The 25,689-nt window shown below is 48.2% G+C and overlaps 12 protein-coding genes across 22 annotated transcripts; 4 read left to right on the top strand and 8 right to left on the bottom strand.

Annotated features, from left to right (window-relative positions):
• Positions 1–49: 49 nt before the first annotated feature.
• On the top strand, positions 50–172 carry FOXG_19106 (uncharacterized protein; the record flags this gene model as incomplete). The annotated part of the gene is made up of 1 exon (XM_018399294.1): positions 50–172. One exon carries the CDS (start codon positions 50–52, stop codon positions 170–172), a length of 123 nt encoding a protein of 40 aa, XP_018241203.1.
• An 881-nt stretch (positions 173–1,053) lies between these two features.
• FOXG_19105 (uncharacterized protein) lies at positions 1,054–1,269 on the top strand (the record flags this gene model as incomplete). The annotated part of the gene is made up of 1 exon (XM_018399293.1): positions 1,054–1,269. One exon carries the CDS (start codon positions 1,054–1,056, stop codon positions 1,267–1,269), a length of 216 nt encoding a protein of 71 aa, XP_018241202.1.
• A 258-nt stretch (positions 1,270–1,527) lies between these two features.
• On the bottom strand, positions 1,528–2,394 carry FOXG_05730 (uncharacterized protein; the record flags this gene model as incomplete). The annotated part of the gene is made up of 1 exon (XM_018384158.1): positions 1,528–2,394. The coding sequence occupies one exon, from the start codon at positions 2,392–2,394 to the stop codon at positions 1,528–1,530; it is 867 nt and encodes a 288-aa protein (XP_018241201.1).
• Positions 2,395–3,713: 1,319 nt separating this feature from the next.
• FOXG_05729 (uncharacterized protein) lies at positions 3,714–4,112 on the top strand (the record flags this gene model as incomplete). The annotated part of the gene is made up of 1 exon (XM_018384157.1): positions 3,714–4,112. One exon carries the CDS (start codon positions 3,714–3,716, stop codon positions 4,110–4,112), a length of 399 nt encoding a protein of 132 aa, XP_018241200.1.
• A 383-nt stretch (positions 4,113–4,495) lies between these two features.
• Positions 4,496–6,206, bottom strand: FOXG_05728 (uncharacterized protein). Its single transcript, XM_018384156.1, has 3 exons — positions 5,936–6,206; positions 5,488–5,870; positions 4,496–5,429 (listed from the first exon to the last, which is right to left on the bottom strand). The coding sequence occupies exons 1-3, from the start codon at positions 6,138–6,140 to the stop codon at positions 4,653–4,655; spliced, it is 1,365 nt and encodes a 454-aa protein (XP_018241199.1). The 5' UTR covers positions 6,141–6,206; the 3' UTR covers positions 4,496–4,652.
• A 1,243-nt stretch (positions 6,207–7,449) lies between these two features.
• Positions 7,450–8,340, bottom strand: FOXG_05727 (uncharacterized protein; the record flags this gene model as incomplete). Its single annotated transcript, XM_018384155.1, has 1 exon — positions 7,450–8,340. One exon carries the CDS (start codon positions 8,338–8,340, stop codon positions 7,450–7,452), a length of 891 nt encoding a protein of 296 aa, XP_018241198.1.
• Positions 8,341–9,241: 901 nt separating this feature from the next.
• Positions 9,242–12,193, bottom strand: FOXG_05726 (uncharacterized protein; the record flags this gene model as incomplete). The annotated part of the gene is made up of 1 exon (XM_018384154.1): positions 9,242–12,193. The coding sequence occupies one exon, from the start codon at positions 12,191–12,193 to the stop codon at positions 9,242–9,244; it is 2,952 nt and encodes a 983-aa protein (XP_018241197.1).
• Positions 12,194–12,541: 348 nt separating this feature from the next.
• FOXG_05725 (uncharacterized protein) lies at positions 12,542–14,459 on the bottom strand. The gene is made up of 3 exons (XM_018384153.1): positions 14,039–14,459; positions 12,981–13,991; positions 12,542–12,930 (listed from the first exon to the last, which is right to left on the bottom strand). Exons 1-3 carry the CDS (start codon positions 14,267–14,269, stop codon positions 12,709–12,711), a joined length of 1,464 nt encoding a protein of 487 aa, XP_018241196.1. The 5' UTR covers positions 14,270–14,459; the 3' UTR covers positions 12,542–12,708.
• Positions 14,460–16,186: 1,727 nt separating this feature from the next.
• On the bottom strand, positions 16,187–18,738 carry FOXG_05724 (uncharacterized protein). The gene is made up of 7 exons (XM_018384152.1): positions 18,355–18,738; positions 18,174–18,289; positions 18,003–18,106; positions 17,830–17,933; positions 17,658–17,754; positions 17,536–17,598; positions 16,187–17,465 (listed from the first exon to the last, which is right to left on the bottom strand). The coding sequence occupies exons 1-7, from the start codon at positions 18,454–18,456 to the stop codon at positions 16,366–16,368; spliced, it is 1,686 nt and encodes a 561-aa protein (XP_018241195.1). The 5' UTR covers positions 18,457–18,738; the 3' UTR covers positions 16,187–16,365.
• A 117-nt stretch (positions 18,739–18,855) lies between these two features.
• Positions 18,856–22,544, bottom strand: FOXG_05722 (uncharacterized protein). 7 transcript variants are annotated; one of them, XM_018384145.1, is made up of 7 exons: positions 22,434–22,544; positions 21,977–22,360; positions 21,515–21,912; positions 20,945–21,454; positions 20,709–20,880; positions 19,034–20,637; positions 18,856–18,875 (listed from the first exon to the last, which is right to left on the bottom strand). In XM_018384145.1, exons 1-6 carry the CDS (start codon positions 22,504–22,506, stop codon positions 20,282–20,284), a joined length of 1,893 nt encoding a protein of 630 aa, XP_018241188.1. In that variant the 5' UTR covers positions 22,507–22,544; the 3' UTR covers positions 18,856–18,875; positions 19,034–20,281. The 7 variants fall into 7 exon arrangements, with proteins under 7 accessions (XP_018241188.1, XP_018241189.1, XP_018241192.1 ...); XM_018384146.1 differs by lacking the exon at positions 18,856–18,875 and having other exon boundaries at positions 18,976–20,366; positions 20,420–20,637; XM_018384149.1 differs by lacking the exon at positions 18,856–18,875 and having other exon boundaries at positions 18,976–20,366; positions 20,420–20,880.
• On the top strand, positions 19,216–20,522 carry FOXG_05723 (uncharacterized protein; the record flags this gene model as incomplete). The annotated part of the gene is made up of 8 exons (XM_018384151.1): positions 19,216–19,348; positions 19,419–19,516; positions 19,586–19,668; positions 19,724–19,841; positions 19,903–20,010; positions 20,078–20,189; positions 20,275–20,353; positions 20,404–20,522. 8 exons carry the CDS (start codon positions 19,216–19,218, stop codon positions 20,447–20,449), a joined length of 777 nt encoding a protein of 258 aa, XP_018241194.1. The 3' UTR covers positions 20,450–20,522.
• A 385-nt stretch (positions 22,545–22,929) lies between the features above and the next one.
• Positions 22,930–25,586, bottom strand: FOXG_05721 (uncharacterized protein). Of its 5 annotated transcripts, none has more exons than XM_018384139.1 (5): positions 25,451–25,586; positions 25,264–25,395; positions 24,502–25,186; positions 24,103–24,442; positions 22,930–24,045 (listed from the first exon to the last, which is right to left on the bottom strand). In XM_018384139.1, exons 1-5 carry the CDS (start codon positions 25,483–25,485, stop codon positions 23,162–23,164), a joined length of 2,076 nt encoding a protein of 691 aa, XP_018241182.1. In that variant the 5' UTR covers positions 25,486–25,586; the 3' UTR covers positions 22,930–23,161. The 5 variants fall into 5 exon arrangements, with proteins under 5 accessions (XP_018241182.1, XP_018241185.1, XP_018241186.1 ...); XM_018384141.1 differs by having other exon boundaries at positions 23,042–24,045; positions 24,502–25,176; positions 25,310–25,395; XM_018384142.1 differs by having other exon boundaries at positions 25,264–25,586.
• Positions 25,587–25,689: the final 103 nt, after the last annotated feature.

Here is a 25,689-nt window from a genome sequence, read left to right as displayed (position 1 = left end):
AAGCGCCAAGCCTATGCTTGGCGCTGACACTCCCACGAGATGGACCTTAATGGCTAAGAACTCAAGTGTCTGCTGGGCAGACGAGCATCAGAGCAACGAAGCGCAAAAGAGCGTTCTGGTACCGAGTACCATCGGCCTGGCAGGTGTTGAGCCAGCTGGCTTCACTAGATAGTGGAGGATAATGATAAGAGTGGTACAGAGTTTGGAAAAGTGGGCGACGGCTGATTGAAATAACTTATTGTCAGCTGAAAATACTTGCCCAAGGTTATTCGTGGCTCAGACTCAGGGCCAATTCTGTGATTCGTTGACCGTGAGTGGTACGTAGATGTGAGATGGGGCTGGAATCGGTGAGACTTTCATGGAGTGAGGCTTGTTGATTTGGATAGTGGGATAAGGGGGCCATTTATCTCATTCGTCAGATCCGGAGCATAAGACTTATCCAGATGCATATACTGAAGGGCCGTTGATCACCCTATCCTTACTTAGGCATCATCACACCAATCAGAAATATGGCCCTGAGACAGCCTCATTCTGTTCAGCAAATCACCGACAATTCTGTAAATGCTAATATAGTTCACAAACCCGAAAAACGGCCCTGATGGGGCCGTCAATTGTTGGACCAATAGCGAAACTGGCCCTGACGCTTGTAAGACCAAACAGTTGAGATATCCCAGACAATTAGAAGGAGTTACAGAGAAACATCCAATACGAAAAATGGCCCATCTCGAGCCCAAATTGAATTAACAACACGGCAATGTCTCGCCTACTTAGCCTGTCTTCAGGAAAGCGTCAGAATGGATATATAAGACAGCCTTCATCACAAGAATGAGCCTTTCTTCTAGCCCCCCAGTGTCACAATAACTACTAGCATTTTTCTTGATTGGAAATCTCACTTCCTACTGGCCTCTGCTTCCTTTCTTACAACAAAGTCTTCAGAATGCCGTCGTCGCAGAAAGATGCCACTGTTGAAAACAAAGCAACTGGTCCAAGCGTACCACAGAACCCTAAGGAACATGGAAGTAAAGAAAAAGGTGAGCCCGGTCCTACACGACAATGGCACATATCAAATCTAACATTGATCTGGACTACATGTCACCAATGTTGGAATGGCTGCGCCGGAGTGGCGAAGATGAACCGTGGAGGGGTTTCACGGTCGTGGCCACGGATAGACAGAACTGGCAGAGTCATGTTTACCCGGCTCAGAATCGTTCTCAGACCTGGAGTACGCAAGCAGAGGCTGGATCCCAAGAAGAGTCATCTACAGGATAAATGTGACATCAGAGAGATCAAGGGCATTGCAGGTCATTAATTAGGCGTCACCGATACCTTTTGGGCAAGGTAGTACGACAAATGTTTTAAACCAAATTCCAGTTATTGCAATTTTTATTGACCAAGCAACCTGGACTGTCATTGATTTTATGGGAGAGAAAATGATATGATAAAAGTTTGCCGTACAAGTGAAAATCAGGTGCTCTTCTCTCCGAAAGAGAAGCAGACTATACATGACCATAGAATTGCCAAACCTCCTCAAATCGCAGCAACACAAGCATAGGTATCATTCCACAAATTTGTGCAATCCTCGCCAACTGCAGGATTCCACTGCGCAAATTGTGCCATGGTAATCTTGTAGTGGTGCAGAACGCTGTGGCACGTAGTCCCGGCACCAATGTAGTGGAACTTCACACAGTTCTTAACCAAGCCCGCCTGGATTGGTGAAGGCGTCGTGAATCCATTGTCGCTGGTAATGCCTACTGGGTTGGGCTTGGTGTTTGTCGTTGGAGATGAAGTATAGCCATTGACGCAGACGCATGCGTTTGTCCCCTTCCACAAGTTGGTGCAATCCTTTCCAACGGCAGGATTCCACTTGAAAAAGTCGGCAAGGGATATCTTGTGGTAATCGAGAACGCTTTGACAGGTGGTCGTGGTGGTAACGTAGTGGAATTTATTGCAGTTTGCTACCATGCCTTCTTGGATGGGGCGAGGGGTTTGAATGCCACTTCCAGAATACTCATCCGCAGGAGAGGGTTTCTGGGGAACAGTAGGCTTTGCAGTTGACTTCGCATCAGAAGGGGCATCAGGCGTTTTATCGGGTGGTGGCACAGGAGCAGACGTAGGCTCTGTCGTGTTGGAAACAACACCGGTTGGTTTAACCTTGTCGACAGTCCCATCGACACAGTAATAACCGACTGGATTAAGCTTAGGACACTTGAGACCCGGATTCAACGACTTGAGCTCATCCACAGTCATACTCCAATCTTTGGCAAAGGTCGAGCATGTCTGGCCAGGTAAAGGATATGTTTCATAACCGCACTTTACAGCTCGGCGAGAAGGCATGGCAAGAGCATAAGGTAGTCGGAGGACAAGGCTCGCGGCCAGGAGTGTGACGAGATGCATTTTGTGAGCTTGGAAGATGGATGAGAAGGAAGATGAAGAAACGAGTGTAAATATAGATTGGTACTAACATGTTTACTGATCTAACTGGCCCTTCTTATACTTTTCAACCCCCGCCGCAAAAGAGTTATATTCTAGGTTTCCCAATCAGTATTTATACCGTAGCAATTGGTCATACATTGTAATGGAATGTCTAAATAGTGAGCCGGATGTGTTATTTGTCGTTGAGGCCTGTGGCTGAGAGCTTACAATCACGACGCAGAACTTAACATCCCTCCCCGCAGTATGGACTGAAATCCTCTCAAACTCATAATGATGATGAATACTTTTGGTCTCGCCACTCTGTGCCTCCGTTGCGATGAAGACTTTCCTTGGTGATCATCGTAGTAGACCACTGCTGCTGGATTATGGTTTTTTCTAAAAGGTTATTGGTTCTAATGTTAACTTAGTAAAAAGGTTCAAGCCAACAGGAATTAGGAAGGCTATTAGTCTGGCCGGAGTAATTGTTCGGTCGCGGGCCGAAGAGGAATCGTTGGGTTTGACCTGAATCAGGTGATGATAGTCGTGGCACTGACGCCGAGTCAGCTTCTAGGGGTTGAAGTCTCGAAGTGGATATACATACAGTCCCTCGCCGATGATGCCTATTGTTTTCTCTTACCGAAATCCCTAGCTTGTATCTCTTCTTCAACCCTCCATCTTTTATCAGATTTAAGATTATGATAATATGGGAAAGTTTGATTGTTCATATTTGGGAGAGAGCTTCGCAACGCCGATCGTTGTTGGAGGGGTGACACACCTGGCATTCATGCTGGGAGCCTTGGTATACCTCGCACAGCATGCAGTGCTTTTCTCTTCCGCTCATGCTTGGGTCAGTAGCTGATAAATTTGGTAAAGGATGGCCTTCAACGATCGGAATTGTTAACTCGGTCGTCGGCTTGTAAGTCTTCCCGTCCGAGTGATCAAGTGACAGTGTCTTTTCATAAGAACCCCGATGCTGATCGAGGTATATACTGGCTTTTTATGACTCTGAAGGACGTGCTGACTTAAAGAGTAAGTATATTGTGGGACCTGGCGCTTAATGGTCCCAATTTGGAAAAAGCTGTCATCTCTCGGGATACGTTACGATGCCGACGGGATTTCCGGGCTGTCAGCATAACGTGTAAGCATGGCAAATAAGGCTTATCAACCCAGGGTGCCCGAAACACATTCTTTGGGTATAAGGGAAGTTCAGAGTCGTAATTAATAGTGAAGTTTGTGTTCAATTCATGTTCATTAAAATCATATTTGTTACCATATAAAACCAGCAATATTTTTCAAAAACCATGTCCGAATACGGCTCTTCAAAATTTCTCGCTGGCGGATTGAAGATCTTCGCTGTATTCTCAATGTTCACCGGAACAGTCGATCTGATCACCGGCCATAAATTCATTATACCCGAATCAGAGCGAGCTCTCCTCCCAACCCCAACCCTGGCCTTCGTGGACAACCAGCTTCGATTCTTGGGAGCAATTTGGAGTGGATATGGAATGATACTCTGGTGGGCGAGTAGTAATCTCCAGGTGAGAAAGATTCCTCTTTCTTTGCTCGGAACTGCCATGTTCTTGGCTGGTATTGGCCGCTTGACTTCAGGGTTGAGTCTGGGCTGGACTCCATCGTGGCTCAAGATTGCTGCTGCTGCGGAGCTCGTCGTCCCTCCTTTGATCTACCTGTTTGGATTCTAAGTGTGCACCAAGAGCCCCTTATAGGGACGGCAGGCTCGGCGCTTTGGTAAAGTCTCTCGCCTCGTCGCTTATTCGGTGGCGCAGACTGAGCCGGACTCTGGCCTGATAGGAAAGTGCACAGGGCGTCTTCGTTACATATAAGTCGATACGATTGCTATGGATGTTGCTGCTGTGCCACTACGGCGATTGTGTAAGAAAGGAGATGGAATGGCCACTCTTTGCTCTCAACTCAAAAGGAACTTGCATTCAACACATGAAATGCCTGCTTATCTCATGTTTCTGGAAATGAGGCTATGACCAGAATAAGGTACTGGCAGGAACGAGTTAGATGTCAGTATGAATTCATTGATATTTGCGCTTACGATTAGAGAAATCTTACAGTTGGGAACTTGGGTTTGTTGTACAAGAATGTATCAAATAAAAATAAGACGTTATGTATAAGAAGGGCCCTGAATAAATATGTACATATGTCATCCTCCTCATCTCCTAAAAGTATGATATATAGGTAGCAGAAATTTAACAACGAGTGTTTCTTCCAGCTCATTTAAGAGGAGTGCCCTTGCGGTAGTCGCAGTCCTGTCTGTCGAAGGGGCTTCCGCAGCCAGTAGAGCTGTCATGCTCAACAAACACAGCAGGCAAGTTAAAGAAACATCGGGGAATCTCTCCCTGAACAAGGTTGCTAGTGTCAACCTCATCACTGTCGCCCTTGTTCAGTGCGCAGTCGATAACAGCTTTGTAGTAAGTCTCGCGATCACCAAGACCAAACGAAGCCATCTTCTCGTAGATGTCAGCACCAACCTCGGTCCACTCTCCCTCACGAATGGGGTTGGGATCATTTCGCATGATGTACCAGCAGTACTCCTCACCATCACGGAGCGGCAGCCACTGTCGACCAGTGGAAAAACCGCAATCCTCACGAGAATCTTTACCGCCGAGCTTATCAGCGACAAGGTGCAGCTTGGAGGCCTTCATAACGTCGTTGGCGACCTTCTTCTGGATGTTGTTGGTGATAGAGCCCAGGGTAACGCGCACGGTCTCGACGTCATCGTCGAGAAGGAACCAGCCGCCGTTGAAGAACTTGGCAATCTTGGTCTCGTATGTGTCCCACTTGGGGGCGGGGAGAGAGTTGTACTCATCGTCGCTTCTACCGCCTCCGGTAGCGATTCGGAGGGTATCCTCGAGCTTGACTGAGGCGGACTTAAAGAGGTCGGCAAGGCCAGCTGATATAGTAGCAGCACCATCATCCTCATCATCGCCCAAGGAGAGACCGGACATGATACCTGCCAGAATACCCATACCGGCAGAGATACCAGAGCCCTGTATTGGTGATGGTCAGTAACAAAAAGATTGGAACAGGACAGAAAGGGTAACTTACCACTCCCGGAACAAGGCCGCCAAGTGCATTACCCATAGTTGCAGCTGCAGAAAGCCAGCCCTTCATATTGCCTCCTCCATTCTCATTTCCGCTAAAGTCCTTGAGCATCTGCCCGATCTTGAGGCCATTGACAAGAGTCTCAGTGGTCAACTGACGATGCAACTCGGCAAACTTGCCATGCATGCCCTTGACAGCTTGAAAGGTCCAGTACGAGTTCTTGCCCACAAATGTCTTACCGTACTTGTCAAACTGCTCTTCGCAGCCGATGCCGCCCATGGGGTTACAGCTGGTTCCGATGAGAGCGCAGCCGCTAGCACCAGACTTGCCATCAGTGCCCCCCATGACCTGATCTTCCAGATTCTTGACCCAGTTATTCTGGTGCTCTGGGGGTATGAAAGTTAGCATTTTATTGTCAAGTTGGGTGTAGGTGAAGGAGCAAGATGCTTACCCCAATGGCTCTTGATGAATAGCTCAAGGGATACACCAGCAGCTGTGTCTTCCCAAAGCTTGTCGACGCCCTCGACGGTCTTCAGGTCCCATCCCTTGCAGAATTTCTGCTTGTCGTTGAAGATATCATTCGCATCCCGCTTGGAGAACAGGGGTGAACCCTCTGCCGCAGCGGCAAGAGCCAAAAGGGCGGTGGTGGTCTTCATGGTGAAGATGTTTTGTGGGAGATAGATTGACCTGTGGGGAGGTATAGCGAACTGAGCCGATGAAGACTTGTCTCAAGCTTTTTCATTGAGCAAGAGAGGGCATATATATATTCTAACTATTGCATGGTTCAGCCTTTTTGGTACCGTGTTGAACTTGAGCTTGGCAGCTGACATGAACGTTTGGCGAGATGAGGCTTGGCATCGCAGCACTATTGGAGTTCATGTGTATACTATGGAGACTTGTGGTACATTGAGGATTGCAAAGGATTCCTGGCCCAAGCTTACAGCCACTGTGATGATCCAATTGATCCCAGCGTGTAAGGCTATAAGGCGTTGAGGTGGGGGACTTTTATGGAGATGGCGTGGCTATCGCAATTAACGCGGCCCGGGACCAGGCCAGGATTTGGATCCGTAACAGGGTATTGTAAGATACATGCTTTCCAAAGCCAAGGACTTTATGTTTCCAATGGGAATGACTCGGTACTGAGGTGGGCAGACTAGCACTGCAATAGGCATTCAATACAAGAGGAAATAGAGTCGTAGCTGGATGTGCCATTTGCAGCTGAGACCTGCGGCTGAAAAGATAATCACCCCATATTGCTTCGTCATAATTGAAGTTGGAAATAAGCATAACTAGCTGTAGCTATTGTGTAGATACTTAAGGGCGGCTAAGTTTGCCCTCCTGTAATTAGCAGCCCCCAACCAATCTAGGAGTAGTCGGCACAACTAGTCTTCCCGTCTATCCGTAGTTCGGCGTGTTTTATAAATCGACCATGGACCCCTGTAACGAAACAGGTTGCTAATTAACATGTCGCCAAGAGCTTAAACAATCCCAAGTGCTCCGTGGAGGGCTTGTTGATTGTTATTTCCATCACACCAGAGTCACGCTAGAGCATAAGATTGGGCGCTTCCCCAGATCATGACTCGCCAGCTCGCCAATGATGCCTGGACATGGGTGGGGTCCGGCAGATGTATGTAAGACAGAAGCCCCTGGAAATTCATAAAAGCCCGAACTTTTGACGTCTAAGGTAGCAGTTGGTCTTACGCCAAGCCAATCCTTCACCCTTCAATTTATTAATAATATAACAAACTGCATGAGATTGTTAATAGAAATCACCTGCATGCTCAGCCTCACTTGATGCACCTCTGATCTTTGTCCTCTTATAGATTGTAAACTATCAAGGTTCTAAATAAATCTATTTCAACCTAACAATAGGAATACCTCTGTAGCAAAGTATTGTAATGTTTTGATAAGCTCGAAAGGTTGAGTAAGTTTTTCTCTCTGTCATGACCCGATTCTGGGCTTTTCCTAGTTGGCATTGGGCCAAAGAGAACCACCATTGTTTCCGTACTGGCACTGCCTGTGATCATTACCTTGACAACCACTGTCACACCCCAGATTGCCCTGGTTGACACCATTGTTGTTGCCGATCTGATTGACGTTGGCATACGCATAATTATGGTCGTAATAAGAATCTGAGGCTCCTTGGCCCTGACCAGCGCCACAGTGCGTATGTGTCTGATAGTTCGCGTATCCATTGTGATAAGACATCAAGGGCTGGTACCAAATAGAATGACACCCCGACTGAACATTGTTCCACTGGCATGTTCGGGTATCGGTCAGAGTGTGCGTCTCACCCCATGAGAACTCAAAAGATGCCTCGATGACTTCACCAAACTTGGCGCTCAATCCAACAGTCCATGTTTGAGAAACGGAGAAGCCAACTGCAATGGCCTCAGTACACTGATTGCAGTAGAAGCAGTTGCCAACTTGGTGCCAAGCTTGGTACCAGTAGCCCCAGTCGTTCTGATCCCACCACCGCTGGGTCTCGCTCTTGCAGATTCGAGGGCCAGACTCTCTCTTCGTGAGGTCGCTGATGAATGCAGCAGATCCGTCGCGGACAGTGTGGCCGGGTTTGTGCTTGACGCTCTTGACTTTGTTCTGAAGACGGATGTCTTTCAGTTGCTCGCGGGTGTATTTGTTGCGGTGGATCTCGACGGTTCCATCTGGGTGAACGATCTCCGTGATGACATCGGAAGATGGTCCACGAATCTTGAGGCAGATGGGGTCCGTGGTGCCTTCGACGCACTGGACGAATGTAGCGTTCTCCGGAGGCTCGGTGTTGTCCAGCCTGATAGCAAGAGGCGTGGCATACCCGATTGCTACAAAAGATAGAACCAAAGTACTGAGGAACAACATGATTATTGAACTGTAATGGATTGAAGCAACTGTTGTTTCTTAAGATGGAGTTGAAAGTCTGGTACTCTGCATAGACTAGTGTTCTCTATATATACTAATATCTATGTGGCAAACATTATATCCATTTGAGCGACATCTCAACAGGCTTTGAAGCTTACCACGATATTATCAACCTTGACATCGCCTTACATACATAAGATGCCGCATATCCGTGAGATACACATAGGAATCATATACAAAAGATGCCGTGTATCCGTAAGATAGAGCCATTACAGGTCTTCACAATTCAGCCGCAGCGGCCGACGCCAAAGGGACAACTCACAACAGGCCAAACGATAATTTATATTGCTCGTTTGGGTGATTTAAAGCCTTACAAAGCAAACTCTGTTCAGCTCAGAGGTGTTCTAGAATCAATCGAATAAGCGGCCCGCTTGCGGGTATTGGGGGCTAGTCGCATAATAAGTGGGTGATGTTTTCGTATTTAGCGAAGCTTGGCAGGGGTTCAGATAGGTTCATCGCTGTAGCTTATGCTGCTCGAAATGGAAGGTGTGATCTAGAGAGGATATCAACTTAGAAACAAAGCCAATGGCACGGGTTATTATGATCTCTTCCAAGAGCAACTAATCGTTATATTCAATTTAGTCATGCTGCCTAAGCATAGCTTCTCAGCGTCCAGTACATAGTTGAGCCTAGTAGAGTAAAGGCCTCGATAACAATAATTAGTATCTTATTATTATGTTTAATTTAGGAGTTTTATCTTTATTGAGGTTATGTACATATTACCTTCTAAAAACTTGACTTAACTGGGATTTCTGAGTGTGCTAGCTTGATATGTCTCGTTGAGATGTCATAAGCTTTAACTATCAATCAATCTCATACAGCGTTATTAGCCTTGGACTAACTACCTCTGTCTTTTCCTTAAAGGATGTATATAGTCGTCTGTAGTAAGCCCCCGTTTCGAATTCCTCACCTCCGGTTCCATTCCCAAGGGTTGTTTTATTAGTCTCCTGCGTCCAAAGGAAGCGTCTTGCAGCTGTCCTTCACACAGACTTTTCACCTCCCTCCATCCCTCTCGGTTTGCATGGTCGAACCCGGCATACGCGTCTATTGTGTGGAATATCCTGGCAATTTCAATCGAATCGAGACTCTGAAGGCTTAGCTCCGCACCCAAAAATGTCGCTGGCTGACTTATCCCCGCCCCCTTGTTGATATCCTGTGAATCCGCATCCATAGTCAAGATAAGCTGCATCAGAGAAGGGTCGTCCGATTCGCCACGGTCAAGACTATCTCTATATCCCACTGGGAGTGGCTTATTGATAACGATATAGATCAATGGGTATTTGGTCTGCAGAATCTGTCCATCATCTTGACAGTAAAATTGGTGACAAGAACTGGTTGCAGTCTGTTCATCTCGACAGTCCCTTAGTAATTTTATGTTTGGCGGACGGAACAACAAATACTCCAATGAATCCTTGTTCTCAAAGACAAAGCGAACAACATTATACATGCCAATCTCGAGAGCAAGCGAGAAAGCCACCGACAAGTCATCGCAGTGTCTGCGGCATGCTTTGTCATGTCGTAGATATCGCCGATACTCTGGTGGCGACCACGAAGTACTGTCGACATGCCATTGTGCAAAGAGAAATTGCAACCTTGAAAGAAGATGGACTGTGATCTCAGGCCGACATCCACTTATGTCTCCACAGTTGACAGGACGCAAAGCATTGATAAATATCTCTTCAAAATCTGAATTGGTGTGGATCATTCGACACCAAATTTCGGACAAGACTGCGTAGCTATTGAAGTCTTCGCCTTCAAGGTCTCTGAAGAGGCGGTTCGAGACGTCTGGCTGTAACAACATGTCGTATACAGTCCTGTGCATGAATCCGACAGTGCATTTTTCAATCCTTTCATCAAAGAGGTCAACGTTTCGGACTTCGAGTAAGCCACAGCACCGACTCCTTATTCGGCCCTCCATAATTCGGCACTGGGCTTCCATCTCTGCGGAAGGAACCGGTGCGAGTTTTAGTCCTGATAAACTGGTGTCTCGGCCGAGGCCTTGCTCGTATGTCAGATGCAGACCCAGGGTTGGAATAGGATCAGCTAGCTCGCATCCTTCATTGGTATAAACAAGTTGTAAGAGCTTCATAGCTTCTTGCTTCCATCTTGGATCGATTTTCTCGAGTATGTGCTCAATGAGATCCTCAATCTGTTTGGGTAACTCATCAACTCTTTCTTTAAGCTCGGCTATGGTACAAAAGTCATCACACCCCTCGATGACCGACTGGCAAGCGACAACGACCCAGAGGAAAACTCCGCATGCCTTTTCAACAAGCTTTTGCGTAATGGCTCCAGTTTCAAGGGGTGAGAGTTTGGATAATGTCACCATGTAAGGGTGGGAAGCCACGGTATCGTCGATATAGGTAGCAATATCGTGTTTCGTCAAGTCTTGAAGGCTCATCATTGGCTTTCGAGAAAATGCAGTGAAAAATGCCGGGTGAGGTCTACTCGAGACTAGAATCTTGACATTCGGAAACGATTCAAGCTCGCTGATTAATCTTGCAACGTCGAGATCTTTCCCTTCATATTCATCAATTCCATCTATCAAGAAGAATATCTTTTTATCGGCATGAAGCCTTGAGCATAAACTTCTCAAAGCGGCTGTCATTTCAGCAACAGATGGAACTTCAACGTTCAGAGAGCTTTGTTGACTGTAGCAGGCTTCACGCCACATATATGGGAGAGCGCTTTCAGTGGCACTTGGGTCATGCTCCAAAATCTGGTAGAGCAAACTTCGTAAAAGCCCAGACTGTGACTTTTGCTCGAACTTTCCGAGAGCGTAGAAGAAGAAATTTGCGTATATTAGTTCTGAACCATTAGCCCAGGTTCGAAGGAGAACATGTGTTTGATCATGCTGATGAAGGTATTTCATCAGAGTTGACTTGCCACTCCCGGCTTTTCCAGAGAGCCAGTATAGTCCAGATGCGCTCTGTAACCAGGTCTTCAGATCATCCCACTGGAGATAATCGCTAGGGGGATCAAGAGCCCACTGTAAAGTTTTGAAGTGAGGGTCCTTAATATTGATTCTTCGGTCGTCGGACGAGCGGAACCAGAGAGACCGTACAACACGGGACTGGATAAGGGCAGACTTAGCAGTAGTTGCTGCTTTGCTGACGCTTGGCCGTGTATTTGCTGTTGCTTGTATGACCAAGTCAAGTTCGGCAAGATCCTTGATGTGAATCAAATCATTCTCGCAGGGGGTTTCTTCAAATTTTACCGATATCGGAACAAGATTATTCAAAGAGGTATTGAAGTACGAGAGATGGTCGATGAGATAGTTAAATTTGTCCTTGTCGACGATGACCCAACGGAACTTCTTGGTAGTTCTTTTGAACATGCTTTGCAGATCGGTATCTGTGGTCTGGATCTCGAGCGCCTCAAATTGCTTGAGGAACCTTGCGAATCGATGAGAGCTGGCGCCTTTGTAGCCCGTTGTCGATTCAATGAGGGTGTGATCGGTGATATGCTTGGTAACATCGACTTTCTTGAGACCATAGTCTCTTTGCAAAGCCTTGCTTTCGCTTAACAGAATTTTGACGCTTTCCAGCACGCGCGAAACAATCTGTCGGGTATCCTCATCGCAAGATAGCGTGTTCGTAGAGTCCTGCTTTAATAGGCCGACCCGCTCAGACCATTGGAGAAATAGCATCCTCTCAACATCGAGCTTTGTGTCCAGTATGGCTGCATCTTTTCCCAAGTCACGAGCTGCTGTGATCATGGAAAAAAGGTCGACGCAATCTTTGAACAAACTGACTAGGGCCATGGCCCCGATGGTGAGGCCAGCTACTTCCATGGCACCGGTGATTAATAATGTGGTAAGTTTATGATAGCTCAGCGGGAGATATCATTCCAAGAGATGAAAACACGAATACTCTAATGAGTTCTATTAAAGATGGAAGAAGATGGAAGCGGTGAGTTTGGAAATGCGAGATGGAAGAGCAACAGATGTGGAGGTGGAGATTATGAGCAAGGCATACTTCCAAATTGAGACGTCAGACAATGGCACAGCCTCATTGAGATTTATTGGAAACAAGCCTTGGGCAGAATCAAAAGGTTGACCAATAGGTGAACCTGGCTTGTTGGTCGCTCAGCGTAGCCGACAGTTGAAATAAGCAAGTTGGTTGGCCGAAGACAAAATATTGAGGCCCCCCAGATCCATAGCCACCATGGGCTTAAACGGGCCGCATTGTAATGTAGAGGTTACACGGTTATTTCTTTTCTGACTTGAAAGAATACAAATATATATAGAGCAAAATCTTGATGGTTAAACAAATATCCAGAATAACTGGATTTGGTTTTAGAAGCCTCTTAGTAGGTGTAGTGAAATCTTGGGTTATGCTCTCCAAGCTCCTCAGCTTCCTCCTCAGTCAGTCCCTGAATCCTGTGATCCTCCTTACCCTCTACCTTTCTCTTATTCTGGCGACGGAACCAAGCCCAGAAAGCCATATAGATCAATGAAGACATGGCGACCAAGGCCATAGAAACGGCGTGACCCTTGACGAATCGGGGACCCTCGTGAGTTTTGTACAACTGATGTCGGGTTAGCTGAGACTCTTTGGAAGGGAATGGGCTGTACTTACAAATGGAGCTGGGATTCCGGCAGAGTTACCAATGGTGAGCTGCAGACCAGTGGCGACAGTACGCTTTCCATAACGCGGGTTGTTGCTAGGAAGCCAAGCCAGAGGCAAACCGACGATGACATATAGTCCCATCGCGGCGAGGAAGCAACCAAAGTAGCGGACTCCCGATGGAGCTGGGCTGACGAGCAGAGCGTACCCGATTGCGCAAACAAGGCCAAGGATGACTGTAAAAACAGCTCGTCGTTGGGTTCGATCAGAGAACCATGCCACAACTAAGTAGGTAATCGCCCCCATAGCGTAGCAAGGAATCGTGAGGGCCTGGACCTGAGCATTGTTCCAGTCTCCCAGTCCACGGATGATGGTTGGCAAAAAGGTGCTGTATCCGTAGAGAATAGTATCTCCTCCAAACTGACCAATGCAGAAAAGCCAGATCTTCCAGTCCTTGAGACCAGCGTAAACATCGGCCTTGTGCATCTGATCCGAAGACTTGGTGTGACCAATTTGTCGTCGCATTCGTGCATCGATGAGTTCGCGTTCGTTGATGGTGAGGTAATGAGCTGAATCGGGGTCATCTGCAAGCCAGAACCAAACAGCAATTCCTAGGACGAATGTCGGAATTCCTTCGATGATAATAATCCATCGCCAGCCTCGTAATCCCGCAACGCCATCCATGTGACCGATACCGTAAGCGAGCAGCCCACCGAGGGAACCTGCAATGGCGGCACTGACGAAGAGATAACCGATTCGAAGCGCGTATTCGCGCTTGGTATAGAACATGGTGAGGTAAATCGTAAGACCAGGAAAGAGACCGCCTTCAAGCGCGCCAAGAATAACGCGGCATGCGACCAGGCCCTTGAAGCCTTGTACGATACCAGTGAGTGTGGCGACGATACCCCAGGCTGTGGTGATGAAGGCGATCCATCGCGAGGGTCTGAATTTCTTGATGACGAGGTTCGATGGAAGCTCAGAAGCGATGTACGTGACGAACAGAACCGAGACCGCAAGTTGATACTGCATCTGTTAGTATAGTCATCGAGTTTTCATCGGTGGGTACTCACCTGATCGCCCACCAAACCCAGATCCTCTTCCATGCCATAGAGTCGCGCATTACCGATATTCACACGGTCCAGAAAACTGAGAAGGTAGAGAAGCATCACAGGTGGAACAATCCACATATCAAGCTTTCGCAAAAGCGCCTTCTCAGCAACTGGATCGATATAAATCTCATCTTGAACAGTGCGCTGCTCCTCAATCTCCTTGTCATGAAGGATATCCGGCTTTGAAGTCATAGTGGCGAATCTCTTGAACCAAAGATTGTCGGATGAGTTTTAGATGATGATGATGGAGAAAAGTTGAGTGATGGGACCCAGTCAATTTAAGAACGAGGAGTCTTATCTCCGCACGGAGGTTTACCCCGGATCTTGGAGTGGGATTTGTATTTGGTAACAAGAACTATCTCGTGCTGTAACCCCAGAATCATCATGGCAGGGATTTGGGGCCGGGGATCGCTGGTTGACCTGCCTGTCTTGGTGGAGCTGGCGTCGGTTGGTGAGGGGTTTGCCGATGGGGCATGATTCAGGGAACCGGCAACTTTTAACTTGCCGGGCTGCTTCTAGAACTAAATGCCGTGAGACGTCATTTTTTGTTCAGCTCGGCTATTGAGAAATTACCTCGTACTATCGCTATCTTCATTCAGTGCTTCAAACTTGCTCTCATCTACAGCCATCAAGAGGATGTTTACTGGCTCATTGATTGATGGAATTCGTGTCTTGGAATCTGCCATCAACGCCTCAGTATTCAGCACCACTTATCTTATCCTGCTATCATTCGGATCCACTTTAAATGCATGGAACAATGATGGAACGTTAATGATCGGCGTCTGGGCTGCGCTATTATCTGAAGATAAGACATTACGCATTTACACAACCCTTTTCAAGTCTCGATTGCATCCATGCATATGACATCCATTTCCATCCTATATCTAGCAGATCAAATGTTTTAAATACTGATCTTGAAAATATTCCCAGATATTCCAAATTGGGATTTGAGAGATAAGCTTTCAGTCACGGGTCTCAGCAGCAAACTCCGAATCTTTCCTAATCTATCATCTTATGATTAAAAGCTTAAAGATTATAGAGGTTTTCTTCTGCTTAGTTCGTACATGGTACTTTCGCTATCGATCTTTCTGTGATCCTGCACTGAGCCAGTCCCTGTCACGGTTAAGGTCTCAGTCAACCATGCCATGCTGTGGCGCTTAAGGGGCTGCCATGCTATCTCTGAAAATGTATTCAAGAATATGTATCTCAAATTTTGTTGACTATAGTATCTTAAGGTGTCATATCCTCTAGTACCGAAGTACCATCATGAAGCTTTGGAGTGTGCGAGAGCCTGGCCCTGATCCATTGGTAACACAAAACCATAAAAGCTATACATGAACCTTCTTAAATTTGAAGAGTAATTTCTAAGGCAATGACTCACAGGTCAGAAGACTGGATATAAATACCGTTGTCCCTCCCCTCTGACAGACAGGTAGAAATTAGAATTCAACCCTCTCAACAGCAGGACTGTGTAGGTACAAGAACAGTGATGAAATCTTCCAAGAAGTGGCAAAGTCTGTCATTCGGGTCTATGCTGGACTGGAAAAACAATGGATTAGATCCGAGTTCTTGATATCTATCCTCTGCTGTCACATCATGCTTCATTAGTATCGTGATTTCTAAGTGCCCGACCAAGCGAGATATGCCGTCCAACAACAAGAGTATCATCGCAGAACTTCCGGCAGGAGTTGATGGTGAGCTACCGGGACTTTCGGCAAATGAAGTCTCGAGTGAGATACGACGAGGGCCAACTAGCAAAGTTATTCTCTCTCTTTCCGTGCAGCGAAAGAATACCCAGGACGGCAATTTCTGTCTTGCCGTGCGGAAAGCTAAGCATATCACTCAGTAATCTAGCGAGCCAATGTCGAATAGCAATCTTGGAAGCTCAAGGCTAATCTGCTCGCCCTGAAACAAAGGATCTGTCTAAACTGATACGGGCCTAGTGAACGGCCGCATTTAATTATCCTGCGGTATAGTAGGGATGAGGATTTTGGACTCCCAAAGGGGTACCTCCTGTATCGTGTCGACTCTCATTTGCTTAAGCCACAACTGCTTACGATGCCCCCCTTTCTCATCATCCACATTTGCCTCGCCCCATGCCTTAGCGATTTTATGCTTCCTTTCATCCAGCAAAGACTGGTTAACTTGCGAAATTTATTCATCTACCTAACAACTGGGCCAATGCCTCCGCAACTCCCTAAGGGGATTCGACAAGGCTGTGTGAGGTTACAAAAGGCCGAGTTCCTGCGTATGCCGGAACCAACAAACATCAAAGCGTTTTGAGATCTTTAGAACAGCTTCGCAAAGACCTTGTCCTTGAGGTTCTGCGGTGCACCCTCGCGCTCGCGGCGGTAATGATCCGACAAGGCCTCGAAGAAGTCGAGCCCCGAATGGAGGTCGATCTCCTTACTGCGATGGAACCGAGTGCGCTTGACGAGCTTCCAAATAATGCCAATCACGGTTGCAAAGGCAATTATGCCGTAGTTGAAGATGAAGGTCGACACCTGCCAGTTGCCATGGAGGAAGACGGCGTAGCCCTGAACCCAAAGGAAGAGAAACGACCAGCCGAAAGCCCAGTACCCCGCAAAGGGCTGCCATCGTGACACGGTGGGCAGAAAGGTTTTCCTGTCGATGCCTTGTGCGTTCATGGCGGAGTTGAAGCGGATCCATGTCATAGACATGATGGTCCAATAGAACATGGCGGACGCGGTGCTGAAATTCAACAGCCAGTTGAGCACCTTCGCGCTGCCAGACCCCAATGCCAGATAGGCGAGGCAAGAGAGCAGGATAACTACGATGACGGCCATATCCGGAACGCCGTGCCTGTTTAGGCGGCGCAAGAATTTCGGCGCCTGGCCGTCCAGTGCCAGGGCATGCAGAGCCCGTGAGGCGTTGAAGGTGAAGTTGATGCCCCCGGAGACAACGAATGTCAGCAGGCAGCAGGTAACGATAGAAGGCATAATGGGTATGTTAAGGCGCTGCATGGAGATGACATATGGCGAGCCGCCCGCAAAGCCCCCGGTGCCTGCCGTCAGTTTCGGGTCGTTGGATGGCACGAGGATGCCCACGCAGATGCAACCGCCGATGCAGAAGATGATCAGGCGGTAGATGATGGTCCTGAAGGCGCGCGGAATAACGCGTCGGGGATCCTTGGACTCGCCGGCTACCATTGAGAGGTACTCCGGTCCTCCTATGCAGTATCCGGCAACGTTGACGCCGTTAACAAATGACTGCAGGCGTGTCGGCGCCGTGTTGCCGACCCAAGGCCCCGGGTTCTGCCAGTACCGGAAGCCGAAACGATCGTGCAGGGGGTTCCCGCCCAGCATGACAGTCAAAGTGAACAGCATGAGACCGATGGCAAGGAGGATCTTGACAAATGCCACCCAGACTGAGTTCGGGGGAGAGGAGGTCAGTACAACAAGAACAGGAACAGCAAAGTCAAGAAGGGGGATAGCTACATTCAAACTCGCCAAAGAGATCTGCTCGATACACGTTAATCAAGAAGAAGAACAGCAGCGTGGCTGTCATAATGTCAGCTCATGACGGCGATCGACACCACGGAGTAGGCATTATTCTATACCTGAGATGAGAATGGCAGGCGACTGGTCGTAGCCCCAGTAGGTGACGATGGTGTTTATAATAGTCGCTTCGAACATGACGTATGAGATCATCACAAACTAGAATACACTATGAGTATCTTGTGACCTTGTCGAAGAGGACCCCATGATTAATTAAAGCAGACTGAGACTCACGAAGTAATTCCACCCGGCAGCCACTCCGACGGCTGGGTCGATCATGCGCCCAGCGAGGCGGATGGGAGCGCCATCGATGGGCAACAGCGACACGATCTCGATCTCTGTACCGAGCACACATAGTCAGCATGTAGGCCCAAAAGCATGCTGAGATACGCATGGGAGCCCCTTACGACACTGCGCCATGCAGAAGATGACAGAGCCCCAGAGGAGGAAGCCAACAAGTAGAGCGAGTGGCCCGGCGAGAAGGCCTTTGCCGATACTCACGAAGAGAGTGCTGCAACAGTAAAGAAGTTTCCCGTTAGCAAAGCTGATATGTGTGATTCAGAGGAAGAATGACTTACTTGCCGATAGCACCGGCGACGGCAAACAGCTGGATCTGCCTCGAGTTCAACTTGCGATGGTTGACTGAATGCTGGATCGCCGTTTCCATGTCCGTGTTGGGAGCCATATTGTCGCTCTTTACGCAACGTCGTTTTGTCAAACAGGCCGATTCAAGTCGATGAAAGACGAGGGTAGGCTTACCATTTGCCCATTACTTATGGATACACGTTCTTGGTAAGTTGAGCTATCCTCCTTCTTGTTGATGTCCTGGACGATATCAGGAGAACTTGGGGTTTGCTCCATTGCGCTACACGTAGGTAGGTAAGAGGTATTGGGGAGCTGGGGGCTTCAGGCAGGTAGAACGTTTGGGATTGACACAGAGGAAAACAATTTACAGCAAGCGGCACATAATCCTTTTATGTCTCGCGGCAACAAGAGAAAGAAAGGGATGGCTGGGCTACTTTACACTCTGCACTGCACTGCGCTACCGCCTTACGGTTAAGGCTTAACTAGCCAGGCATCGGCCGTAATGGAAGTTCGTATGCCACGAACTTGATATTCTTAGGGTAGTCTGTGGGGGGCGTTTCCAGGATGTGTAGGTGGAAGCCAAGGATCGCTTTGCCTATCGTGAGCGTTCTCCTACAACTGGTCAAGCTGACCTAACGTCGGCCGCTACGGCGGTGGGTCCCGATGAGCGGATCCCTTCCCTGGTTCAGATCGATCTGGGTTACGCTAGGTTAGAAGGGGTTCAATCCAAGGCGCGCATCCAATCACAGCAAAGATTCTATACGTCGGCAGCTACGGCGCATCGCCGACATATCACGTCGCCCGCTTCCCAGGGGCTACACGCACGCACACACAGACTGCCTTTGAGACTTACCGCAGTTGATCACTGTGAGTTTCTAGCTATAAAAAGAATAAAGTAGAGACAACATGCTGGCACAAGTCGCAGCATCGACGTTCCTGGAAGAGGCGCTGAAACTCTTCTGACCGTATTTGCCTCCTCGTCCCTCTCCCTCTCTAATACTCAATACCCATCTTTTCCAATTCCTCAAACTAGCAATGGCGCCCAGACTCACTACCATTGACGCCTCTGAGCCCTTGGACAGGATCTTGGACGCTATAGCTCGAGACGGTGGTGTAATTGTGTCCAACTTCCTCGAACCCGAGCTCTTGAACGATTCAATGAGTGCAAGTGAGTTCTGAAGCTGGATGACCACCCCTGATTGGCAAAAACATGGTGTGCTAACAAATTCATTCGAAAGTCGAACCATTCTTTTCTGGTGGAAAGATGTATGACCCCAAGTCCGCGCAGAAGGACCTTGGGGATGACTTCTTCCCAGAGGGTTCCCAGCGTGCCTATGTGCGTACAATACACCACACGCATTTCATCTAGTTTTGAGTGCAATTCTAACACGAGCGATGCATGTAGGGTCTCCTGGCCAAGATGCCAGAGCAAATCATCAAGATCATTCGCCTGAATATCTGGCAGGGCGTCATGGCTCGTTTCTTAAAGTAAGGTCTACTGAACGAAATTCCGGTGTTGAAGCTAAATCAGAGACCACTGCAGCGGAGAGTTCGTGGGCTTCAACGGGGCAAACAAGACAACCAGGAAGAGCGGATACATACTGTCTTCAACGGCCGCCATCCGGCTGGTCCCGGGGGCCGAGAGACAAGCACTACACAGGGTAAGCTGGTGTTTGACTTCCCAATTGCCATTCCTTTCCATTGTCGCTGATCAAAATTCAGGACGACGTCAACTACGGCACCGGCAGCTTGCATGACCCAAAGAACCCCCTTTTCACCCCCATGGTCGGCTGCTTGATTGCGGGCTCGAGGGCTACGTACAAGAACGGCGTAAGTTGGACGCCCTAGCTCCTCTTCGCTTCAATCACTTTGACTGACGCGATAATGGGACATACAGGCTACCGCCGTTATTCCTGGAAGCCACTTGTGGGGTCCTGATCGCGCCCCTAAAGTCGAGGAATGCACGTACGCAGAGATGGAGCCAGGATCAGCTCTCTTCACGCTCGGCAGTAAGTAGTTTCTCGGTCGTGGTGTCCCAGGCAGTAGCGAATTGCATGAAAAACTGGTAAGCTGATGCGAAATGTCTACTCATAGCAACATATCATGGAGGCGGCACGAACCAATGCCAGAAGACCGACCCAGACGCGGTGCGCACCTTGTTCGCAATCTTCGGGTAAGTTCTTTGACTGAACGGCAGTGTCAGCTGGCTAGCTGACAGAACAGTGCCGTGACGTTCGACCTCTTCAAGCATGCTGAGATGCTGCCTTGATGCCATGTTCCCTGTGGACGCCATGTGCACGAGTACATTCCGCCCTTTGCTATACGTGTCCGCGTCGCGCGACATGTCCTCTCTGGTGCAGCTAAAGGCGTCGGGCTGGTTGTTGCGCATGGATTGAGCGATAGTGAGGATAGCGAGGCTCGAGAAGAGGTGAGCTGAGTCCCAATAGCCGTATCTCACTGTTGTGGAAGCAATAAGTTATTAATGAGGCTTTCTCCACTGTCGCTGCTAAATTTGAGGATGCACTTACCGAGCTCTCCTGCTTGGGCCAGCTCGAGCAGAATTCGGGCATTGCTTCGCGCGGCTTGAAGACAAATGCTGTTGATAGTGTAAAGCTCATCAGATAGTGCAACAACTATTTTGTTACGGAGCATAAACGTGAATTGATGTAGAAGGATAGGCCGGAGAAGCATAATATAACACTGGTGAACACGCATGAGAGTGGGGTTTGCGAGTTGGGGCAGGAAAAGGCATATGATAACATACCTGATGGTAGCGCAGCGCAAGAGACGAGCATATGCGGTTCTCTGGGAGCGAGCTGCCCCCAGAAAACACTCTCTCAGGCAATTCTCTCCCGCATCGGTCTAATCCTTGTAGACATTGACGCAAGACTTGATATGGCTCTGTGATATCTTTATGCTTGAGCCGACTGACAGTGTTCACAACATCTGTCTTGATCTCGCATAACTTAATTAATGCTGTTAATAAGACTGGGTCAAAGAACTCTTCCTCTTCTTCAGCTGTCAAGCCAGAAGAGTCTGGATAGCCAAGCTCTTGGCCAAGACCAGTGTATGCAGGGTGCAAAGCAAGCTCTGTGCTGATCATTCGGTCCACACAGAAAGCAGTCCACCAGACCCGCTTCCTGTGTTCCTGCTCCAGTTTGGACAAGGACGTAGGTGCTGGATGGTCCAGTCCCAAGCAATGGGCTAGTCGTACGCTCTGTCCGGCGTACGCATAGGCGGACATGCGGCGGTTAAGGATGTAGCAGCAGTGGGACTATATTTCGCAACAGTCAGATCACTTTGAGCCTCATTGAAGATGTGGAGAGTCATTTACTGCCAAGTTCAAAGCCTCCACATCGTCAACGGTGGGTTCCTCATAGGATGTGTTGAGCAGCGTGAGGCCGTGCTCGAAAAGCTCCACTCCAGAAGACAGCATGTTTTCTGATGGAGCAAAACCTTCCATTTGGGTCGCCGGGGCCACTGTTTTGTCTGAGGTAAGCTGGATCGGCTGTTTAGTGGTTGTTGTACATTCCGCGAGCGCCAAAACGAAGAAGAGGCGACATAGCCATTTCCTATCATAGGTCTCAGACTGCTGGCCACGGTATGTGGCATGAAACCGCCTTAAAAACGACTTGCGAAGAAAGGTGTGGCAGTCACCGAACTCTTGTTCTGCTCTGGCCACTAGCTGCGTTGCGTATTCGTACGGGGGCAGCGATAGGCTTTCCCTGCTCACTGAAGGTGGATCGGGGTCAGACACTGCTTAAGTTCTGGGGAAGAAACGGAGGTCTTTACGCACGCAACGTTGCTGATCTCTCCTCTCCGTGATCTCGTGGTGGGATAGGTGTGGCGTGGTTGGTTTCTTGGCCCACGGCCTCACGCAGCCTGCGGATGAAAGCCTCCACGGTCGAATCTTCGACCAGCGAATCGGGAGCACCTCGTCTAGCCGGGTACTCTGGCTGGGACTGGCATTGAGTAACGGGTCTCCGATCATGAGTCCAAGGATTGCTAGCTGAGATGGGGTCAGCCTGGTGAAACCGATGCGTGCGGATTGCGTCGGTCAGTTCGTTCAGTGAGCGGTCCAGGTTCCGTAGGTATGTTTCCGGCATGGGGATTATACTGTCTTGAGTTTCAGGGTACACGCAGGCCTTCTGACCCTTCGAGCATCGCTGACATGGTTGCTCTACGCAGACATGGGCATCAGTATGGTATCATCTGGCCGAGGTGCCATTACGGCGCCTCCAGCTGTCACTCACTCCCAGTGCATTTGACCTTTTGGCGATGGCAGTTGTAGCAAGCCGATGCATTGCGTCCCTGGAATCTTAGCATCTTTGAGGCAACTGTCCAGTTACATCAAAGTGTAGCAGTTGTCGAAGCGAGCTGAGAGTCGGAGCTAATTTAAGGTTCGGAGCGACTCAATTGGACGTTTCTGCCTTTACATGTGACTTCAATCGAATCAGGTTAGGATGAGACAAGGTCGTCGGCCCGTCAAGTTGGCAAAACGCAACCTCTAAAGCATTATCCATAAGATAAGTGACTAATGATCAGGCCCATATAAACCTATAAAGTTAAGAAGTTACTTACATATATTAAATTAATAGAAATTTTGAATTCTAAGGCTAGTAAATACTTTTAGAACTAGAAAAATATAAGATATAAACTAGTCCCCTAATATATAAGTGATAAAGGATATGGCAATAGCTATGCTTGCAAGAGAGGATATCAGTAGCCTATCTGTGTGTCTACGGCGAGCCACCATTCATGAGACTGGGAATAATGAGTTGTCGGCAGGAAATGACTGGTTTACCAACTCAGCCGGCGGATAATCACCACGCTCGAGAATGGCTACGTAGTGAAATAAATACATCGTATGTAGAGTTGCACAACAACGAGAGGCTTTCAGAATCCCAAAGTGTTAATACGGCAATCAGTATACTGATGGTTACTGACTGAATGTCACCGAGGACATTATATCATTTGTGTACTATCTGAATAGGAACGGTTCTTCAATCTCAGAAGCAAATTCCCTCAGGGTTCCATCCTCAGTAAACAACACATCCAACCATTGTACTTGATTTCCATCTAGGAAGCTGCCAATAAGAGGATTACCCAAGATATCTACGTTTTCGTAGCCAATAATTGCAGACTCACAAATCCCAGAGCCATTATCCATACTCATTGGTGTTTGGAAAGCTTGGTCCTGAGCTTGTGGAACTTCCTTTGGCAGAGAGCTGGGTGTATGGGTAATCATCGGGGGTCTATCGAAGCTCATGCCGTCCAAACGACCTGTTGCCCTCAGGTTCAACACCCGGGCTTGGATGTCCGATAGCCTTTCACAGAAGTCGACGGCTGGGATGTTTCCATCATTCTTCAGGGATCGCAAAACACTTAGTAAGGTCTCAAGATGATCTGAGTTAACGGCTGTGGGTTTCATGACCGCTGACATGATGAGAATCATAGCTGCTGAGAATATGTGATGTGCGTCCCAGTATCCAAAGGTCGCAATGCTACCATCTAGGAAGAGGCCTTCCACGATACGGCTTGATGCTTGCGCAGCATTGACACAGCTCTCTGCTAAAGCAAGAGTGATAGAAGAGAAATTCTGTCGTGGCAATGCATCTTCTCTCGCTTTATTGCCTAGCTGAAACTGTGTCTTGAACAGGTGAAGCAGAACGGGGCGAGTTGTTTGTATAATGCATTGATTGTACGCAAGGTGAAGGCTTGCGACGGGTCTAGGAGTACCTCGCTCTTTGACGCGCATGTCTGGTTGTAGCTCGTCGTGCCATTCTCGAAGCTGTTTTAAGATGCCGTGGACTTGCTGTATATAGAGACCGTTCGTAGCTTTGGGTATGCCATAAATATGTGTCACTACACGCCAATATTAGCAACGCGACGGAAGGAAGAGGCAGAAGAGCAACGACTTACAGATATTTCCAATGATCTTAGCAAGCTTAATATTAGTAATGAGATTTTGCGGGTCAAGAAACTCCGCCATCTCGTCCTTTGTCAGACCATCCATGCTTGGCATCTCAACATCAATATCATCGTCTCGGACAGTGATAGGTTGGCCAAGCTTTGATGCTGAAAACCGGTCGAAGAAGTAAAGCACCCACCATGTTCGCCGTCGACTCTCTCGTTCAACAGGCGTGAGCGTGGTATGTCTTGATGCAGATCTGTGCATGCCGAGACTTTGAGCGAGACGCATAGCTATTCCACTATAGCAGTACGCTGTCCGTATGCGACCTAGTATGTTTGATGCCCAGGCCTGATGGTGGTCTATAGTTAGTTGACATCAACTGGCGAGTGGTAAGGAATGAGGCTTACTAGTAGTGTAAGAACTTCGACCTGCATCAAAGAAGGTTCCTCATAAAGATCCTGATTCTCTTGCAGCAAGTTGACCGACCTGACATAGTAGTTCGTTCCCGGCACTCTGTTGTTATCACCGACTCCCCTTCTATGTGTATATATCTCTCCCAAGGCCATGAGTGCATAAAACTTACACAGCCATAGCGCTGATGGTACTACCTCCCTTCTATAAACAGCATCAATCTCTTTCATGAACGTAACTTTCAGAAACAGTGGATGGTAGTTCCCAATGAATCGTCTAGCAACGTTAAGAAGCAACTTGACGTGCATCCGTTCTGGAAATTCCGGTCCTTGATCTACTGGCAGTCTCCCATATGTGTTCATTCGATGATAGTTTGACAGGCCAGCTGTCGATGGGGTATAGGTATCGTCGAGACATGATAGAAGTCTGTTGCTGAAGGCAGCACACGAGGCTTCGCCGATGAAGCCTGGTTCTGAGGATCGTTCATGGATGGGTTTTTCGGGTTGTCGGTCGAAGAGTGGATTGAACAGGTTGCTTTCTTCTTTTGAAAGAGACGGAGGAGCATCGGCTTGGACTTCCTGGTCATCGAAGGGAGTGAATGTCGGGTTGGTTTCTGGAGTCTGGTTGTGGGTTGTGATGGCCTGAAGCTGCCTGCTATCTTCTTCGAGCTTCTTGAGGTAACTGAACATGATGTTAGTATGTTATGATAACTTCAAGATCATGTCAGGATGGCTTAGGATAATTTGAATGGTATTTACCTCTCAGCAATTGGTATCTTCCGTTCCTTGTTCGCGGGGAACTCACACTCATCCGCCCTGCCTGTCGACTTACAAGACTGGCAAGGCTTGTCACCCGAACACTTGATTTTCTGAGAGTGGCATCGATGGCAACTACTTCACAATCAGATCAATCATCACAAGCCAACAAAACAGAAGGGCATCTCACGCAGCAAGCAATCTTCTTGGACGTCGCGTGCTCATTTCGATTGAATCACCCTTGCAAATCGTTGAGTAATGGAATGATCTCAAACTCTTCGACAATGCGGGTCCGAGTCTGGGGTAATCGACTGTATTTGCCGTTGATGATACCGAGGATGGATGGTGGAGATGAACCGGTAAGTCCAAAGTTGCCGGTCAGATTGATCGGCTTTGTTGGAGTTGCCGATGATTAAGCAGATTCTGACC

This window comes from Fusarium oxysporum, chromosome 2 (genome assembly GCF_000149955.1).
Source record: "Fusarium oxysporum f. sp. lycopersici 4287 chromosome 2, whole genome shotgun sequence".
Lineage (NCBI taxonomy): Eukaryota > Fungi > Ascomycota > Sordariomycetes > Hypocreales > Nectriaceae > Fusarium > Fusarium oxysporum.
This window is presented reverse-complemented; position numbering and strand designations above follow the sequence as displayed.

What these genes read in the sequence shown, in the direction of transcription:
- FOXG_05728 (XM_018384156.1), bottom strand. Translation starts at nt 6,140, where the DNA reads ATGAAGACCACCACCGCCCTTTTGGCTCTTGCCGCTGCGGCAGAGGGT. An exon ending in ATTCATCAAGAGCCATTGGG is followed by an intron (nt 5,871 to 5,935) that starts GTAAGCATCTTG and finishes TCATACCCCCAG; the next exon opens with AGCACCAGAATAACTGGGTC. An exon ending in GCGGCCTTGTTCCGGGAGTG is followed by an intron (nt 5,430 to 5,487) that starts GTAAGTTACCCT and finishes TCACCAATACAG; the next exon opens with GGCTCTGGTATCTCTGCCGG.
- FOXG_05725 (XM_018384153.1), bottom strand. Translation starts at nt 14,269, where the DNA reads ATGACTTCAAAGCCGGATATCCTTCATGACAAGGAGATTGAGGAGCAG. An exon ending in TGGGTTTGGTGGGCGATCAG is followed by an intron (nt 13,992 to 14,038) that starts GTGAGTACCCAC and finishes TAACAGATGCAG; the next exon opens with TATCAACTTGCGGTCTCGGT. An exon ending in CCGGAATCCCAGCTCCATTT is followed by an intron (nt 12,931 to 12,980) that starts GTAAGTACAGCC and finishes ACCCGACATCAG; the next exon opens with TTGTACAAAACTCACGAGGG.
- FOXG_05724 (XM_018384152.1), bottom strand. Translation starts at nt 18,456, where the DNA reads ATGGAGCAAACCCCAAGTTCTCCTGATATCGTCCAGGACATCAACAAG. An exon ending in CTGCCGGGTGGAATTACTTC is followed by an intron (nt 17,755 to 17,829) that starts GTGAGTCTCAGT and finishes AGTGTATTCTAG; the next exon opens with TTTGTGATGATCTCATACGT. An exon ending in TCTCTTTGGCGAGTTTGAAT is followed by an intron (nt 17,466 to 17,535) that starts GTAGCTATCCCC and finishes CCCCGAACTCAG; the next exon opens with TCTGGGTGGCATTTGTCAAG.
- FOXG_05722 (XM_018384145.1), bottom strand. Translation starts at nt 22,506, where the DNA reads ATGCTAAGATTCCAGGGACGCAATGCATCGGCTTGCTACAACTGCCAT. An exon ending in GGAGAGATCAGCAACGTTGC is followed by an intron (nt 21,913 to 21,976) that starts GTGCGTAAAGAC and finishes ATCCACCTTCAG; the next exon opens with TGAGCAGGGAAAGCCTATCG. An exon ending in TTGCGCTGCGCTACCATCAG is followed by an intron (nt 20,881 to 20,944) that starts GTATGTTATCAT and finishes CGTGTTCACCAG; the next exon opens with TGTTATATTATGCTTCTCCG.
- FOXG_05721 (XM_018384139.1), bottom strand. Translation starts at nt 25,485, where the DNA reads ATGAGCACGCGACGTCCAAGAAGATTGCTTGCTGC. An exon ending in CCAAGAAGATTGCTTGCTGC is followed by an intron (nt 25,396 to 25,450) that starts GTGAGATGCCCT and finishes ATTGTGAAGTAG; the next exon opens with TTGCCATCGATGCCACTCTC. An exon ending in TAAGATCATTGGAAATATCT is followed by an intron (nt 24,046 to 24,102) that starts GTAAGTCGTTGC and finishes ATTGGCGTGTAG; the next exon opens with TGACACATATTTATGGCATA.